This window comes from Eschrichtius robustus, chromosome 13, assembly GCF_028021215.1.
Source record: "Eschrichtius robustus isolate mEscRob2 chromosome 13, mEscRob2.pri, whole genome shotgun sequence".
Taxonomy (NCBI): Eukaryota; Metazoa; Chordata; class Mammalia; order Artiodactyla; family Eschrichtiidae; genus Eschrichtius; species Eschrichtius robustus.
The window spans coordinates 90,834,662-90,853,868 of record NC_090836.1 but is presented as its reverse complement, the minus strand read 5'-3'; the positions used below and the strand labels follow the sequence as shown (position 1 = coordinate 90,853,868).

General features: G+C 42.2%; 1 protein-coding gene across 2 annotated transcripts in view; it reads right to left on the bottom strand.

Moving 5' to 3' along the window:
* Positions 1-19,207, bottom strand: part of RFX4 (regulatory factor X4) — a 163,485-nt gene that overhangs the window by 14,507 nt on the left and 129,771 nt on the right. For both annotated transcript variants that reach the window (XM_068560654.1, XM_068560655.1), the window contains 2 exons: positions 7,485-7,604; positions 6,984-7,145 (listed from right to left, as the gene is read on the bottom strand). In XM_068560654.1, the coding sequence (XP_068416755.1) occupies positions 6,984-7,145; positions 7,485-7,604 (282 nt within the window). The remainder of the gene's footprint in view (positions 1-6,983; positions 7,146-7,484; positions 7,605-19,207) is intronic.

Here is a 19,207-nt window from a genome sequence, read left to right as displayed (position 1 = left end):
TCGGCAACACTGCCTCCTATCATGCGTCGTGTATGTTCAGGGCCGTTACAGATCACAAGTTGTGAAACTCTGGTACAGACTTGTGAACATTTAAACTGCTTCCTAGTCTACCTGGCCATACCCTTCCGTCAGATTTTGGACTAAATCATTTGAACCTTTTCCCCACTAGGAGTCTATGGACCATCACAGATGTTGCTCAGGTTTTGGGCCAGCCTAAGCTTTTCTTAGTACCTTCCTGAGAAATAAGCTCCTTTAAGTATGTCTAGATTCTAGAGCTGTCCTGCCCTATACATTAGCCAGTATAAATTTAAATTAACTAAAGTTAAATACAATTAAAAATTCAGCTCCTTAGTCGCACTAACCACATTTCAAGTACTCAGTAGCCTCAAGTGGCTGGTATCTACTGTTTCGGACGGCTCAGATTCAAAAAAAAACAAAAAAACGTTTCCATCATCACAGAAAGTTCCATTTGAACAGCATTGTTTGAGAGTATTTGATACTAAACAAACATTTCCTGTAACCTTCAAAACTCAGAAGAGAAAGAAGATTTTATATCGATCTCCACCCCCACTGGCTATCATCTATCCTAAAGGTAGCTGTGCTTACGGAGAATATTTGCTGAAGTTGAAAACCTCATCTGTTTGAGTTACACTTTACCAATAGTTCCATGGCCAAAATCTGACTGACAGAACTGACCGGGGGCAGCAAATGCATCAGTTCCCGGAGAGAGAAGCTGATACGGCATGACCTGGCCCCTGTCCACCTCTGCAGCTTCCTCTCCTGCACCCTCTCCCTCGTTTGTATACAGCAGTCAGTCCTCACTATGCCAGGCTCTTTTCTGCCTCAAGCCCATACACATGCTGATCCCCACTACCTAAAATGGTCTTCTCTTCTCCCCAGCCACATATGTGGCTGGCCCCTTGTGATACTCCAGGTCTCAGATAAACGTCACATCCTCAGAGAGGCCTCCTCTGACCACCATCTATGATGGGTCCCCAGAGCACTTCTGACCATTCGAAATTATATATTTACCTGGTGCTTTACTTCTGTACTGACTCTCTTACCCGCTAGAATGTAAGGATCATGAGGACAGCAACTGCGCCCGTTTTTCTCGCTTGTGTGCCCCAGGGCATGGCACAGATGAGACATGGAATTACTTTTTGCGGAATGAACAGATGAATGAATGAGCAAATCCAAAGGTCCCAACATGAAGCCAAGCCCCTGGTGGTGTGAAGTCAGGGGCAGATTAAACAATCTATTTTCAATCCCAGCTTTCATTTCCTAATTTCATTCCTTTGGAGAAAAGGAAGCAGCAGGGATGGAGGAGGAGGAGGAATTCACTGGCAGGGACAACTCTGGGGCTCTGTGAGTGAGTCACTGCGGCTCTGTGGCGGGGCCCCAGTGTCCACCAACTCCCACTCACTTCAGCTGCCCTCAGAATAACTGAGCTTTTGTTACTTGGAAAGACTAGCCACCAGTTATCTTTGTTACATCCTCAACTGATGCAGAGAAAACGCAGCTGGGCAGGCCAGATGTTCTACAGTTAGGGCTATTTATGAGGAATTTGCCTTTATATTTCTTTAGGCATCCTAGAATCTCAGTGATTTAATTTGCTGGTTTTGTGTTGCAGGGAACCCATGGTGGGAAGCTGAAAACATAAGTTTAATAGTTAACTTTTATTGTCAGTGCTGAAGGAGGGAATACTTAAAATGACATCATAAACGAGGTCTTAGAACCCTTCGGGGGCCTGACTTGGACAGAGTGGGATCTTAACGTTTTGCTTTAAAAGACATTAAGGAATTGCAGCCCAGTGTCCTGTGAAGTGGGTTGCTCCGTTTGGAACCACCTGCCATGCTCCTGAAGAGGAGAAGCACCAGTTTTCCTTAAAGAAAGCTAAGGTTTCTGCACTTGCTGGGCCAGGAGGAAGGTGGCAAGCCCACAACATTAGAAAAAAAAGGATACATGGGCCAGATTCTACCTTGTGGAAATCTGTTGAAATGGAACCTTTTACCCAGTCTCTTCTCATGGCAGTACCACAGACTCTGACATAGCCAATCAAAACTGGCCATGCATCAGGTGGTTTGGGGTGCTTGATACGCCTTTCCTTTTCCCTCTGACTTTTAAAAACAATTAATAAATACCATCCTAAAACATATTTAGAAATACATACAGGTATGGACAGAGAACCAGATACAGATATAGATGGGTGGCTGTTTTCCTAGTGAGTCATAACTCATTCTCACACTACTTTGTATTCCCTAGTCCTTGTGTCAAAGGTTCCCAAAAGGTTATGTGCAATGAATTAATTTTCTCTTTGTGCTCACCAAACAGACATAATACTGTTCTCTTTTTCACAGCTAAAAAATGGGGAAGTGTCCATCAACAGTGAGACACTGCTATGTGGAAGAGCTGCAGATACCTGATTGGCCCTGACTCTCAATGAGCTAAACTTGGTAACATGTATATCATCTGAGCAATGATATTCAGAGTCCTAGAAGCCCAACAAAGTCACTAGATCACATAAAATTTCATTTAAGGTGTTAAGAAACTGTTTCAGCCAAGAGTTGTTTTGTTTTGTTTAATCTTCTCTACTTTTCTATTTCTTGCTTCCTGGTTTGGGTCCTTTTAAAAAAATTGGTTTTGCTTTTTTTTTTTAATTGTTAACCACTTTAGATACTTCTTGGAAAGTAATGGTATACAAATCAAGCAATAATTTAAAGATGGAAATGAAAATTAGCTGGTCATGAAAACCATATGCTGAGTTAACTTAAAAAAAAAACATGGCAAATGCATTTTATAAAATGTATAATAATTGTTCTCCAATTTACAACATTATTCAATAAAAAACTGCACAAATTCCCAAACTTAAGAAGCCTACTATAATAGATTTCCTAAGATTTAGGTGTATATCATGGATAATTTGTGCTTTATATTGTAATAGCTATAAAACCTTACATGTTGTCAGGAAATTATGTTTATGTTCCCTCCAAGACCCACAATGCATGCCAAGGTCCAGTCCAATTTAGCAATGGAGTATTTCAAAAGTGGTACTTGAGAAAAATATTACAGATAGTTTTATACAGGATAACATTTTTAATGCCCCCTGGAGATATCTGAGAACAAAGCTGGAATGTGTCAAAATCTTCAAAGGCTACACTCATCTGAAGAGAACCTGTTTCACATTTGTATTTCTAAGAAGCTACTTTTACGACTCCTGAACACATTGCACAGAAATCTCTGTACACATTTATGATATTCCTGTGCCTCTGACTATCACACCTGCCATACCGTGAGGCCTCCAAATTGCTACAAAGAAAGCCAGCAGCAGACCCACTAGCTGGCTGAGAATGATGATGAGATCCTAGAAATCTTTCCTTCGCACTCCTCCTTCCCCTTATTTCCTTAGTGTCCCCTTGTTTGATCTGTTGCTACATTGGAAGAAAGGTTCCACTCAAATTGTTTCTGCTTCATAATGCAGAACTGTTTCATTTGCATAATTTCCCTGTTTATTTTAGAAGTAAGGATGTTATCACTGACTGACTGACATGTGTGTCTGCTGGGCGGAGGTGGGAGTACATGGGCAGGATTATTCAGGTAAGTGGCTCCTAGCTGCTCTCACTGCCCTTCCTTCCTTAGTGAGGCAGGAGACCCCCAATTCCAGTCTCCGATGGACCCCTGAGCAGCTGCAGAGCTGTGAACAGTGCTTAAGTTCTTTTCCCTTTTTATTTTTAGCGAATAACGTCGTTCTGTACTTTTCTTCCGGAGCCTTCTAAGCAGGAACTACAGCAACCCACTAGGGAGAGAACATGGGAGGGAGGTGGGAGGCGGTCAAGTTCTTTCTGCTCCAAGTAGAAAACTAAATGAGATTTGAGGTGCATCTATGTAAACAAATGCAGGGATGCTCACATGTGAATTTCCACACAAGAGAAGGACTCTCCAGCTGTGGACCCAAAGTGAAATCACCGCTCCATCTAATGCCAGTTGTTGACAACCCTGCTTTTTTTCATCACTGCTCTGAAGAACCCTGTCTCCTGAGCTGTCTCTGACAAAGGGCCACTGGGTTTGCTGGCATGTTTCTGCCCCTGGCAACGTGCAAAAGAGGGCAGGCACCTTATAGGCTCTTAAGCATCTGTTCACTCCCTGAGTAGCTCTGGTTCTGGAAACTTTAGTGAAAGAATTAATCAAAAGACTCCTGGAAAATGACATGCTCTCTTGCCTCCAGGCCTCTGTACTACTTACTTCCTCTGCTTGGAATACCTTTTCTCTCATTATTTGGCCCCCCACCAGACCCTCCAAATAGAGGCTGGAAGCCCTGCTTTGTGCTCCCTAACACTCTGACCTTTCTCCCAACTCAGCACTCGTGACATTATATTGTAACTGCCGTCTTGCTCATCAGAACCCTAACCTCTCACAATAAACTCCCAGGGGCAGGGACCACAACTCACTTGTTTGCATCACCAGCTTCTGAAGTGTTTAGCTCACAGAAACCACTTGAGAAATATTTATTAGATAAATGAATAAATGGATGGACGTGTGAGTGAACGAGCAGATAAAAGATAGCACCTAAATACGACAATCTCATCCTATTTGATCTTCAAAACTACATAATTTGGTTCCCAGTGTATTCTAATTAGAACTGGGATATAACTAAGCCCACGCTATGAGGGGCTGGAGGAAGATTCTAACCTGGAGGATACCCAGCTTGAGAGTCACTGTGGATGCCCATGAGAGGTGGGGAAGGCCTGAACCAGATGGCAGCAGTGGGCTGGGAAGGAAAGGGTGGGTCAAGATTTGTGTTAGAACAACTGGCCTTGGGAGGTGTGGAGGAGAATGCCAGCTGTCTCTCCCATATCTGTTTCCCCTTCCCTGCCTGGGAACCCTATCCTACATTTCCCCGCCTCTCTTTACAGTTACATGAGGCCATGTGACTAAGTCCTCGCTGATGGAATCTAAGTGGAAGTGACATCCGCCAGCTTCAGGCCAGGGCTTTTCCGAGTGGGTCTTCCTCCTCCAGACCCACTCTCCATTTCCATTAGCTGGTTGCAGACTTGACAAAGCCCTAAGGCAGTGGTCCTCAAACTAGTCAGCCTCAGAATCACCTGAAGGCTTCTTGAGCAAATGGTTGGGCCCCACCCTAGAGTTTCTGATTCAGTAGGCCTGCCCGTGGGCTCTGGTAATGAGCATTTCCAACAAGTTCCCAGGTGATGCTGATACTTCTGGCCCACGGACCACACTTTGAGAACCACTGCCCTGGGGTACGGTGGAGCCTCATATTGAAGGAGCACGTGTCTCTAAATGGTTGCATTAAAGAGAGCCTCCTCTCTGACTGAAACACCCTGCATGAAATAGATTTCCATTGTGTTAACGCCATCCATGTTTGGGTCTATCTGTTACAGTAACTTAGCCTATCCTAGCTAATACAGGAAGAGCTGAGGGAGAGGAGGGCTGATTTCCAGATTTGGTACTTGGGTAAATGAGGGAATAGAAGATAATGAATTAATTAGCACAGTCTTAACCAAGCTCTCCACTCCACAGTCTGGTCTGTTCACCTGCCCCACCCTCACCCAGGGCCATCTAGCAGAAGGTTGTTTCTGCCTTTGGTTCCTGTGTGCTCACTCCTCGGTTAGCTGAGTCCTTCTCATCTTTTAAGGCTGCCTTTGAGTCTCACCTCTCTCCTGAAGACTCTCCTCCTGCCTGCCCGGGTTCCGGTGGGATGGAAAGGGTCTGCTCCTCCCTCTGAACTCCTATACCCCTCTTGGCTGCAGCCCTCATCTTATAGGCACTCCTAACAGTAACCCCTTCTATCTGGATAGCAGTGCACTGTTAACAAAGCACTTTGGCTTTTCTTACCTCATCTAATCCCCACAGCAACCATGTGAAAAAACGTGGAGGTGCACACAAACACACATGTGTGCGCATACACAAACACACACGTGCGCACACACGCACTCTATTTATTATTATATATTAGCTAACACTTAACTGCAGATTCCACATCCAGTGTATCATTTCCACAATGTCCTTGAGAGCAAGGACATTTGCTGAATGACTGAATGAATCAATTTGTTGATGGTAACTGCTGACTGTGGTGCCTGGGACCAGGAATTTAACCCTTCTCCACCCTTTACTTTTCCTCCTCCATAAAATGGAACAATAGTTACCTTGCAGTGTTACTGTGAATATCAAGTGAGACAATTACGGGAGGGTCCTTTGTACATGGTAAAGCAACATTTAGACACTAGTAACTAGCTATTATTATCCTTGTAACATTTCTTCCATTTTCAAACCTTGTCTTGGCATGTAAGATCCTGCAGGATGCGACTCCAACTTACCTTTCCAGGCTTGTAACACTTCTTCATGACCACCTACATTTTAACCACTTTACCATTCCCCGAAAAGGCCCCATACTTCCTGCCCTGTGCTTTTGCACACACTGACCTCTCCCCAGAGGCCCTTCTGTAATACCTTTGTCAGTTAAAATCAAGTTTCAGCTCAAATCCCCTCCTTTGTGAGGTCTCCAACCAGATGGACTCTCCCCTTCCTTGGGGACCCTGTGGCATTAGCTTGAACCTCCATTATTGCCCCTGCCTTGATTCTGGCTACCACGGCTTAGCATATGACTTCCTGTCTCCCCACTTTCCAGAGACGCCTCTCAGTTTCTGGCTCATGGAGGGCTCCCTTTCTTGTTTTCAAGAATGGCTGTGTTCTGTGTTTTATATCGTTTTAGTGACTTATTTTTTTGTGGGGGGTGGGGGGGGTGGGTGGAGATTTTATCATGGACTTAATCTGCCAACTTGAAAACAGAAGCACAAGGAATACATACGAACGAATAAATGGATAACTGCAAGTCATCCATAAATCCAGGAGGACACTCAGATTTTGGCATTGTTTTGGGAGGGGGGTGGAGGGAGAATGTTTTTCCAGAAAGCTCTGGCTTTAAACATCAACTCCCCACTCAAAGCCTTTGAGGGACTGTTCATTACCTGTAGTGCTGAGGCCAGTGTACTCAGGGGATGGGTTGCTGACAGGGGAGGAGGGAGGTGGCACTTCCACGGACGTGGCAGATTTTGCTGGAGAAAACGATGGCACTGGTGAAGGGGTTGGTGGGGCAGCCTCCGTCAAGATAATCTCCTCTCGGACTTCTGCTATGGGTAGAGAAAGGGTGGGTTCTTAGAGCCAAAGGTCAAGGCAAGTTGTCCTTAAGGGACTTTTCAAAAGCAAATATTCTTTCTAATCTGTGTCATGTCACGCCTCTGCTTAAAACCTCTGATGGTTTCCCATCACCGTGGTGGCATGCAAGGGAATTCCCACGTATACACATGCCCACTCTCAAGAAGAAAAAGACATTATTGGTTTCCCACCATTTGACTTGTTCACCATAACTAAGTTCTTCGGGATGCGGAGCTAAAGAAACACAGAGCACAGAAGTAAGGATACAAGTCAAATTGACAAGGAGGACGATTCCCAGTGAGGTGCCGGCTTACCGGTGCTTCCTTCTCCCTTCATGGCTCGCATGAGCTCACTGGCGCGCTCCTGGGAGTGCAGGGATTCTAACAGGTAGAGCACATAGTCATCAAACATCAAGTGAATTAGGTGAAAAGACCCTGGTGAGAGAAGATCCAAACAGAAAGGTAAGTCCTGTCGGCTCGGGTGTGCCCCTCAGCCTGGTCGATAACACGTCACACGGTGCTCTGACCCTCTGTCCTGGACCCTCATTCCCTCTCAGTTACGGATCACCTGGCGGTCAGAGGTTGCTCTCCTTTGTCGTCTCCTCACCTAGCCTGGTGTTTAGCATAAGGTAAGCGTCATTAACACTGTGGCAAGTGAGTCTTTTCCTTGCTCGATTTATTAATAGGACATCATCAAAAATGGCACCTATTGAGCCATCTGTCGAAACGCGCCTGAGCTCTCACATTCGCACTGGCGTCATCCTCGTCTGGGCACCCCTCACTTTGTTCAGCATTGCTTGACGTAGTGTCTTGCATTTTTCTCTCTTCCACAAGTTTATCTTATTTCCCCGACTGGACTTAAGGATATTCACGGCAGGGACCTTGCCTTCTAACTCACTGGTGTCTACCAATGTACACAACATAATTCCAGGAGCATAATTGACACTTTAAATTAGCAACAACTGAATTATTTCCTTAAATGTTTCTGAGACTTCCGTTTAGCACATGGTTGTTACAAAAGGTATTAAATTGAAAAGATTTGGTATCCTCAAGCAGTATTCTTCATTTTAAATTTAGAGTAGATTACTTCATAAAAAAGGATGTGAACAATCATTTTAAAAGATTTTTCCCATGTGCCAGTCTTTGTGCTCAAAGTATTATATTCTCTAATTTAATATCTACCACCACCTTGTAAGGCAGGTGCTCTTACTCCTGTTTTACAAAGTCAAGTACTTGTGCAAGATGACACAGTACATTACTTCAAAACGATCTTTTTTTAAAAAAAATATTTATTTATTTATTTATTTATTTGGCTGTTCCGGTTGCAGCCTGTGGGATCTTCGTTGTGGCATGCGGGATCTTTAGTTGTGGCAGGCAAACTCTTAGTCAAGGCATGTGGGATCTAGTTGCCTGACCAGGGATTGAACCTGGGCCCCCTGCATTGGGAGTGCAGTCTTAGCCACTGGACCACCAGGGGAGTCCCCCAAACCATCTTTTCTTGCATGTCATGCTGCCACCATGGACAGTGGAAGATCCACATATGGAAGGGGCCTTCATGTCTGCTGTCACGAAGACCTCACGGATGCCAGCGTCAGAGAGGAAAAGCCTTCATCTCTAGTCCCATGTTTCCACCTCTCAAAGGGACATCTCCACATGGACATCCTGCTGTCCCATGAAGTGTCCAAAACGTCTCACTGACTATTTACAAGCTGCCCTCCTCTTCCTATTTCCCTCGAGTTTGCTTTTCTTAGAAGCCTTATGAGACTCTGGCATTATTTATTATCTTGTGATCCTAGCATCCTCATCAACACCACTATTATTGTCATCATCATCGTCATCGCACCTCCCATTTATTGAATGCTTACTATGTGCCAAGAACTCTGCTAAGCACTTAACACAGGTCTCATCCTTTCACCAGACTGTGAGATAGGTGGTATTATCCTCTTACACACAAGGAAATGAGTCTCTCCATTGGAATTAAGTAGGGATCGGCCTCAGTTTGCTCTGGCTCCAAAAATCTGTTCCCATTTCCCCTACAGATCATCTGGTCCAGTCTCCTCACAGCACAGATGGGGAAAATAAAGGACATGGTCCCCAGAAGAGCCAATTGAATTGGGCTCTATGCCTTTTCAGGTCTCAGAAATAAGGTGATGAGGGCCAGTTGGGGGCTTTTGGATGACTCCTCTTTGGTGGAATTTATTAATTTTCTCCTTTTTAGTTGCACCTGGCTTCCTTGTGTGCACACGCGCGTGCGCGCGCGCACACACACACACACACACACACACACTTCATTTCAGATAGATAGATTCTTTTGCTTCAGAAATGTTACAGAAGAAAATCCCTGGCTTAACTCTGAGGCCACTGGATGCCCTGCAGGTCATGCACATCTACACCAATACCCCCTCTCTCCGGAGCCTGCCGCCACCTATGATCCTTGTGCCCACAGAGCTCCATGCCCACGTCCCCTGTCCTGCACTTTCTTCACATTTTTCCTCCATCTCCAGGGTGCTGTGTCTGTTTTTTGACCCCACTTGGAATTCAGCAAGGTTCAGGGTTTTTTTGAGTCATTGTGAAATGCAGACTTCCAAGACTAAACTTTCCATCTCCTTCCCCAAAATGAGTCCTGTGAACTGCTGAGGAGGTACAGCACTGTGGGTAACTGCCTGGGGTTGGATCAAACTGCCCAGGTTGAGCTCCAGCTCTGCCACTTAGTAACTGGGACCTTGGATGAGCTGCTCCTCGAAAATGTTAAAAATAAAACCAGCCATTTACTGAGCCCTTGCTCTGTGGCCGCCATGGGGTTAACTGCTGCAGATTTATTATTGCATTTCATCCTCATCACAACCATCTGAGATGAGCGATACCCTCCTTCTGCAAAGGAGGAAACTGAGACTTAGAGGAGGAAAGTAACTGTCCAATGTCACACAATTATTAAGTGGCAGACATGGGATTTGAATCCAAGACTGATTCTGAAGTTGTTCTTCAATCGTGCAATACGGCTCTCTAAAAGGGAAACAGTCAAACCTATTTTACAGAAGTACCATAATGAGGAAAAGTATATACTAGATGCTTAATAAATAGTAACTAAGGTCCCTTTTGCTATTAATATTCTAACACCCTGTGATGTGACTGCTTTGTTCATAGAGTCAAAGAAGTCAAAAGATAGCATCAAATACCTAAAAGGAAAAGGTCTCCAAAATGAAGAAGTATTTGCTGAGATGTGGCTCTAAGTCAGTAAGGATAGAAAGAGAGAAAGACACTATGAAACCGAATTAGAATGGAAAACCCTAGATAATAAAAATGGATTTAGTAGTTTTAGCACAGGCAGGCACCTTGGATCATCTATACAGCACCCCTGTCTAACAGATAAAGAAACAAGATCTGAGGTGAAGACACTTGCCTAAGACCACACTGTTAGAAAACATCAGAGCTGGGTTTGGAGGCCAGTACTCCAGGGGAAGTGTTGATTTGGGGTTTCAAGCTCTCTTCCTAATGACTCTGATCAGTTACCCAACTGGTCTGATAATTTTCAATCATCTTTCAAACAAGGAGAGTTTGTAGAGCTACTGCTGCTTGCTTATTACTATTGTGCAAAGTGCTCCGAGTACAAAGGAAACTTAAAGCTCAGTCACTGACTCCACAAAAGCTACAGTGTCCTTAACAAAAATCAATCCTTAAGATTATTAGGTAACAAACAGTTCAGTGCCAGGGTACACAAAGACTGATGAGAGGGAGAGGGAGAGGAGAAGGAGGCAGGGGAGGGAGAGAGGGAGAGGAAAAGAGAAACAGCAAAGACAGACAGGAGAGAGGCAATTATAGCTAACATTCCTGCTTTATTTCTTCCCTTAGCACTTAACACCATCTGCTATACTATATACTGAACTTATTTATCTTTATCACGTGCCTCCCTACACTAGATTGTAAGCTCCATAAATGCAGGGATTTTTATCTGTTTTTTTTTTTCCCCACTGTTCTATACCTGGTGTCTAGAACAGTGCCAGGCACAGCAGAGGCTCAATGGTTATTTGTTGGATGCATGAATCAAATGAGCAAGCACTGACCACTTACCATATGCTCTGTGCTAAGCCCTTTTAATTTTCCAACAACACTATGAGGGGTTTTTTTAAAATTTATTTACTTATATTTTGGCTGCATTGGGTCTTTGTTGCTGCACGTGGGCTTTCTCTAGTTGGGGCGACCGGGGGCTACTCTTCGTTGAGGTGCGCAGGCTTCTCATTGTGGTGGCTTCTCTTGTTGTGGAGCACGGGCTCTAGGCGCGTGGGCTTCAGTAGTGGTGGCACACAGGCTCAGTAGTTGTGGCTCGCGGGCTCTAGAGCGCAGGCTCAGTAGTTGTGGCTTGCGGGCTTAGTTGCTCCGCAGCATGTGGGATCTTCCTGAACCAGGGCTCGAACCCATGTCCCCTGCATTGGCAGGCAGATTCTTAACCACTGCGCCACCAGGGAAGTCCCAAGGAGGTATTATTATCTTCAGTTAACACATGGGGGAAATGAAGTCTCAGAGGATTTTAAACCACTTGCCTAAAGTTACAGAGCTATTGAGCATCAGAGCCTGTTATGGAAAAAGGTACTAGGATAGAGACAAAAGGAGATTGTTTTTGTTATATGGTAACATAGTTAATGGCATCTTATAAAATCAAAGCATTTCATTTTTCTTATGAAAAATTTCAAACATATGGAAAAGTATAAAGAATTTTAAGGGAATTCCCTGGTGGTCAGGGGTTAGGACTCTGTGCTTCCAATGCAGGGGGCAGGGGTTTGATCCCTGGTTGGGGAACTAAGATCCCGCGTGCTGCACAGCATGGCCAAAAAAAAAAAATGAATTTTAAAATGAACACCAGTGTACTCAACACCAAGCTTTATAATATTTTAACATTTTACCATATTTGAATCATATTTTTAAATTGAAGATAAAAATGAACCCCCTGTGTTCCCTTCCTTAATCCTACTTCTCTGCTTCCTGTGTTCATGCCCTGATGTAATCACTGCCTCGAATCTGGTATTTATTGTTTACATGCATTTCTATACTGTTACTACATATATTTATATATCCATAAAAACACATGATATTGTTTTTTATTTTCAAACTTGATAGAAATGGTACCATACTTTACAGAGTATTCTACAACCTGCACTTAATACTTTGGGTGTTTTTAGATCTATCCACACTGACACATGTAGGTCTTGTTTAATGGCCGTTGTGTGACTATACCACAATTTATTTGTCCATTCTCCTGTCGATGGAATTTAGGTTATTTACATTTTTCACTATTGGAAACTGGCTTTAATGAATATTTTTTGTACCTGTTGCCTAGGTACAAAAAATACCGGGGTCTAGGACCAGAGGTGGAATCACTGGGTCCAAGAGCACCTGCATCTTAAGTCTTAATGAGATAGTGCCAAATTGCTCACCAAAATCTTCTACATCCTTACTGGTAGTGTAGGAAATACAGTATTTGCCATCTGAAGGGTATGAAATGTTACTGTCTTTATAAGTTGCAGTACCCTAATTACTAGAAAGGTCCACCTCTTTTCATATGATATTGCCCATTTGAATTTCCTCTTCTGTGAACTGTCTATTCATATTCTTTGCCCATTTTTCTACTGGGGTATTTGTCTTTTAAAAATGTATTTAGAGGGATTTATCATATATTCTGGATATTAATACTTTGTTCGTTATATGCATTGCAAAATATCTTCCCCCCTTTCTGTGGCTTTTTGTTTTTTTGGCCACGCCATGCGACTTGTGGGATCTTAGTTCCCTGACCAGGAATCGAACCCAGGCCCTCGGCAGTGAAAAGTGTGGAGTCCTAACCACTGGACGTCCAGGGAATTCCCTCTGTGGCTTTTACCTTTTAATTTCATCTATGTTGTGCTTATTAAACAGAAGTTTAAAATCTGAGTGCAGTCAACTTTGCCAATATTTTCCTTATGATTTATCCTTTTTGGTACTTTTTTAAAGAAATAATTTCCTATTCCAAAGTCATAAACTTATCATCCATATTTTCTTCTAAAAGGTTTTAAGTTTTTTTTTTTTTTTCATTTAGATGTTTCTTTTCAGAAGGGGAAAATTGTTTCTAGGGAAGGGGTCTAATTTTATTTTATTTATCCTAAAATGCGTGTCCCAGAACCTTTGTCCACTGATTTTTAATGCCGTATCTCTGTCACACAGATCATCTGTACAATCCTCTTGTTGAGACAGAAAGGCAAGAATTTGATGAGGTAAAGACAAGTTTCATGTCAGTCTGTTTTGGGCATTTCTGCTGTTTCACTACTCTTTGTCTAGCACTGTTAGATGACCACATCATCTTACTCCTTAATAAACCTGAATATCAGGTAAGCAAGTCCCTATACCTGTTCTTCATTACTTTCAAAATGCCTTTACTATTCTCAGCCTTTTGCTTTTCTATATGAATTTTAACATCAGATTTTCAAAATCAAAGGAAGAAAAAGTTAAGAACCAGATGGAAATTCCAATTGATTTATATATTTGAAGGGCATATCCTTTTCCAGATATGAACAGGGTATACTTCAGTAATATTTTTAAATGTTTTTCCTTGAAGGTCTTAAAATAATTTTTGTCAGAATTTTTTTATGGGCACATTTCTGTTGCTATTGTGAATGGGATATATAGACATAGATACATAGATACATAGAGATAGATATTTTCTAGTTAATGGTAAGAATGTCAATGATTTTTAAAAAACTGAATTCAGTAACCTGCCTGAATTCTTATTTGTTCTATTAGTTTGTAGATTCTCTTTTTCTTGTCAGCCATCATGACATGTCTATAAATAAAGACAATTTTGTGTTTTCCTTTCCAATTCTTATATTTCATTTCCTTTTCTTATTGCATTGGCTAGGACCTCCAGTACGTATCTATCAGAAACAGCATTAGAAGGCACTTGTGTCTTATTCATGACGGGAATGGGAAAACTTCTAAAGTTTCACCATTTAGTATATTGTTTTCTGCAGATTTTTGAATGCTCTTTAACTTATTAAATAAATTCCCTTCTATTCCTAGTTTGCCAAGAGTTTTTAAAAATTATACTTGAAAGCTGAACTGTATCAAATACATTTTTTCCTTTGTATCTATAGAGATGATCATACGATTTTTCTCTTTTAATTTGTTAATGCAGTATGTTAATTAGTAATTTTCTGACTTTGAATCATACTTGAATTCTTGGCATAGGCCTCATTAACCATGATTTAAAAAAAATTTGCCCTGGATTTGATCTGCTAGTATTTTATTTAGAATGTTTTCATCTATATTTATGTGTGGTTGAGTCATAATTTTCTTTTCCTCTACAGCTCTTCCAAGATTTTGCAACTGAGATTATATTAGCTTCATAAAATTAATTGTACAGCTTTCCTTCTTTTGTTTTTGTGTTCATTTTCATAAACTAAGGATTTTATGCTTCTTAAAAGTTTAGTAAACGTTGCAATTTATGCCTGAAGTTTTTTGAGGGAAGAGACCTTTTCATTTACTGTGGTTATTATTTGATCTTATTTCTAGCATCCTGTTTCATATTTTGAGTTTACGATCCTTTTTCTAAGCTGCTTTTATCTTCTCAATTCTTGCCATTTAAGTTTTCACATTTTTCCGTTTTTCTTTGGTAACTTATGATTCTATTCTTTCAGTGATGATCATATATCCAAACATCTATTAAATCCAAACTATAAATTTTTTTCAACAAAGTCTACATTTATTTAGTATTTCAAGACAAAGACCTTAGCACGCATTAACTATTCCTTAAAGATTCTCTCCCCACTACCCTGTGTTTTATTGTTCCCTGGAATTTGGTTTTACCTTTTTGAAACACACACAAATTAGTTTTTAAATTACAACCAAAAGTTAATTAAATTTGCTTATATATTTTAAAATTTCTCTCATCTTAAAACAGGGCTCCCAAATTCTTTGACACTCCTTCCTGGGAAAATTGTGGGGGGGGTGTCTATGCACTTCCTTCAATCTTGGTAGGTTTGTGACTGCTTTGATCAACAGAGTAAGGGGGAATGAAACTTTCACTTCTGAGATTGGGTCATAAAGGCAATGCAGCTCCCCCCTCGGCACACTCACTCATGGGGCCCTAAGCTTCCATGTGAGAGGTTCAACTGGTCAGGGGCCACTGTGTTGTGAGGAAATTGAGCCACATGGAGAGGCCACTTGAACACACTCCAATCGGCAGTCCTAGTGTTCAAGTCATCCCAGCTCAGACACAAGACACGTGAGGGAAGAAGCTTCCAGAGGATGCCAGCCTCCAGCCATCGATGAGCTCCAGCTTTTGAGTCTTCCCCTCTGAGGTCCCAGACATCATAGAACAGAGACAAGCCATCCCCGCTGGACCCTGTCCAAATTCCTGACCCGTAGAATCTGTAAGCATAATACTGTTTTAAACCACTACACTTTTGTTAAACAACAACAATAACTAGAATATTGTTGTCTCTTGTATCCCAGACCTTAGCTATGCTTTTATTTTTCTTCTTATTGAAATCCATCCTTTAATTTTTTTTTTATGTGAAGTTCTATGGGTGCCATATAGTTCTCTTAGTTTTTGTATAACTGAATATGTCTTTGCTTTGCCCTCACTCTTGAATAATGGTTGACAGTTCTTTGTTCTCAGCACTTAAAAGATATTATTCCATTGTCTTCTGGCATCTCTTATTACTCATGATGGTCTAATTATTGTTCTTTTCTCTCATAGCTTAAAAATTTTTTTACTCTATCAATATGGTTTTAGAAAAACCACCTATGAGGGGTAAACAAATTTGTCTAGCCTTTTTGTGCCATGCATCTGAGCGCAGGATATTTGTCTTAATTGTGGTAATTGAAAAAGCATGGGTTTTGTGGTCATGCAGATCTGATTTTGAAACAGAGCTCTGCCACTTGCCATATTGATTTTGGGCAAGAAAATTCTCCAACTCAGTAAAAAGGTACCTATTATTATCTGCCTTGCAGAGTTGATGTGAGAATTAAATGGTTCTATGTGCTTCCTACACATTTGTTATAAAGAGTAGCATTATCCTGCCTTTGCTTCATGTTCTATCACGGCTTCCTTGTCTGTTATATTGAGGGCAGTAATAGTGGACCTCATAAGTTGTTGTGAGAATTAAATGAGAAAGTGCCTAATGTTATGTCTAGTGTACACTAGGCCCTGAATAAATGTTACTTCGCTTTTCTTATTACTATTCAGCTGAAGAAAGTTAGAAGAGGCCTTGGCAGTGTGGCTCTAGCATGGGATAGATCCCTGGGGGAGCTCAGCTCAGTTTGCTGTGCATCCTGGGCAAGCCCCCTCTCCTCTCTGGGTCTCTGCTTCTTCTCCCGAATACAGGGAAAGCAATTCCTGCCTCCTGGTGCTTGGAGGGGGCCTGAGAGACATTTTGAATGTCAAGATTCTGCAATTTAGCAGGTTCTGGGTAAGAGAGCCAGGCCAGGACATCTAAACATTGAGAAGCAGTCTGGAGGCTCCGTCCATCATGGCCACTTGGCCTGGGAGTTGCTCCCATGTGGCCTCCCCGGCCCTGCCCGAGTGGGTGAGCTTTGATGCTAGGCCAGAAAACAAGTGTGTAAAAAGGTGAAAACCTGGGAAATGATATGTAGCCCTGCCCCCTTAGCCGTCAAACCCGAGGCAGCCTTTCACAGCATTTCCTGCTGAAGCACTTCCAGGAACTATTGCTGCCTTCCGGATGTTCCTAACAGTGAAACAGGGGCATGCGGTAAAAACCCATAGTGAAAGGTAAAGGCACCTGCACTGACTTGGGATCCAGGTATCCTACGAACTAAAATCAGAGCAGTCAACTGAAAATATGTTGTTGTTGCTTTTTTTAAATAGAACCTCTAATTTCCTCAGCCCCATTAGAATGAAAAGTTCATTGCCTGCTACCCTACCTTTGCTGACTAATTTTGCTAGAAAGTGCTGCTTGCAGCAAAGAAAGAAAGTCTGGCTACTTTAGTTCACCGCATAGGCTCTTTCAGTGAAAAGGAATTAGGGAGAAAAGAGTGAAAAGGAATTAAGGAGAAGAAAGGAGTCAACTACCTTTGAAAGAGGCTGTTCTGGGAAGAGGTGATAGAGTCCCCCGCGGGATCACTGTGATATTCCACACGATCATTGTGATGGTCAGCCTGCTACTCGGACATACAAACCCCGCACCATTCACAGCTACCAGGACCGTGTGGGCACCATTCACAGCTACCAGGATCGTGTGGGAGTTATAAGATATATAGAGCTGGCCCCTGTGGTTGGGGGAGGGGCCAGGGAACAGAGGGCTCTTTTTCCTAATTAGCTGTTTTTATACAGGGAACACATGACCCAAACACAACCACCAACTGTGTCTTTGACATATACAGGCAGAACGGGGGAGCTGGGCTTTTGTCTGCCACAAATTCTTTCAACTTGCCTGTCACCCCAAGCTGTAAAACTCAACAATGAGTCGGATGAGCAGGACCATTTCAGATAGTTTGCTAAATGGACTTGGAGACAGGTATTACTTCCATCTGTTCAGGGTTGAAAAATACTGTAAAAGTGAAATTGCGTTCATATCTTTTTCCTTTCCTTTTCTAAAAGATTTGTGACCATTTTTGCCATTTGCCTGAGTTTCCAGTGTATCCTAGAATGTGTGTGGTTCAAAAAGAAATAAACACATTTTAAGGAACAATATTTCTTAGTAATAAATTCAACCTATTCTAATTGTTCTACTGTCCATAACAGTGACTGTTAACTTAGTACATACAAATGGATTTCAAGGACTATTACAACATAGACTACTTTCCCTGTCTAATGAAGGGTGTTTGATAATACACAGTCAGTATAAGAATCAGCAAATTGAAGAATAAGATATAAAACAAGGAAAGGGTGCTTGCTTTGTGGATGTATATATACTTATTTGTGTGGTATCGTTCTTCTTTGATTCTGAAGCAATGAAAAAAATCCCGAATATTTTTCACGCATCAGCTTAACTGAAAGCAGTTATGCACAAATGATTTTCCCAGAGCCAGAGGTAACATGTGCTAACACTAACTAAGCTGAACTGGAAGTCATCAAAATGCCATGCCTGATGGCACTGCCCAGGTAGCAGTCACCAGAGCACTTCCATATACAGCTCAAAGAGAATTTCCATCTGTAGCCATGGTGCAGGCAGGTTCAGAGAACTTCCCAATGCTGAGATTAAAGAAATCCACAACAAAACGCTTCTCCAATTGGGTAAACACAGTCTTTCATGGACAGAGCTGTTTAGAAAAAATAGTGCCTTCTTTGTTTCACCACATATTCACTGCATTGTATAGCACAACTGGGAAATAGTGACAAGACCATAAAAAGCTAGATGGAAAAGTGTCAAATTAAACCCAGAGCAAAACCCAGAGCTGATTGGCTTAATTGGAGATAATGAGAAGCAAAACCACATCTCTACTTGCAAAGTAAAACAGAGAACTGAAGCAATTACCCAGAAAATTCACCAACAGCCCTTTGCCGAAATGCCTAGAAAACTGAGGCCAAAGTGTTTTGAGATTTCAAATGTCTGGATAATGCCTTAAAGTTCCACCTCACTTTACTAATGATGACCTGACTCAATGCATATGCCATTCTTTCCAGTGAAAAATGGCATTCACCCCAAGTCGGTGATTAGGTTCCTGCCCGCAGAGACTACTGTAAGCACCTCCGGTCAGAGATTTCAAGTCCCGTTACACTGGAAAACAGGAGACAAGGACTTGGGGTAGGGATGTCTCCTGGAGGTGATGAAAACCCAAGGGGTCAGTAAAACAAAAGGGAAAATGAATGCAAAAGTCCTTTACTAGGGATCAGACTGGGGCACGTTATCAAAGAAAACTTTACCCACCACTGGCCTGTCAGTCAAGCCATTTGCAAATGTTTGAACTCAGAGGCTTCTTCATGTGCCCAGTCTTGGCAAATCCACACTATGAAATTTGGCAAAATAGACCGGTGGAAGCAGCCATGACTGGGGACTTCCAGAAAAAGGGGAGCACAGCTACTGCTATTTACTCCTCTTTAAACTCAAATAATG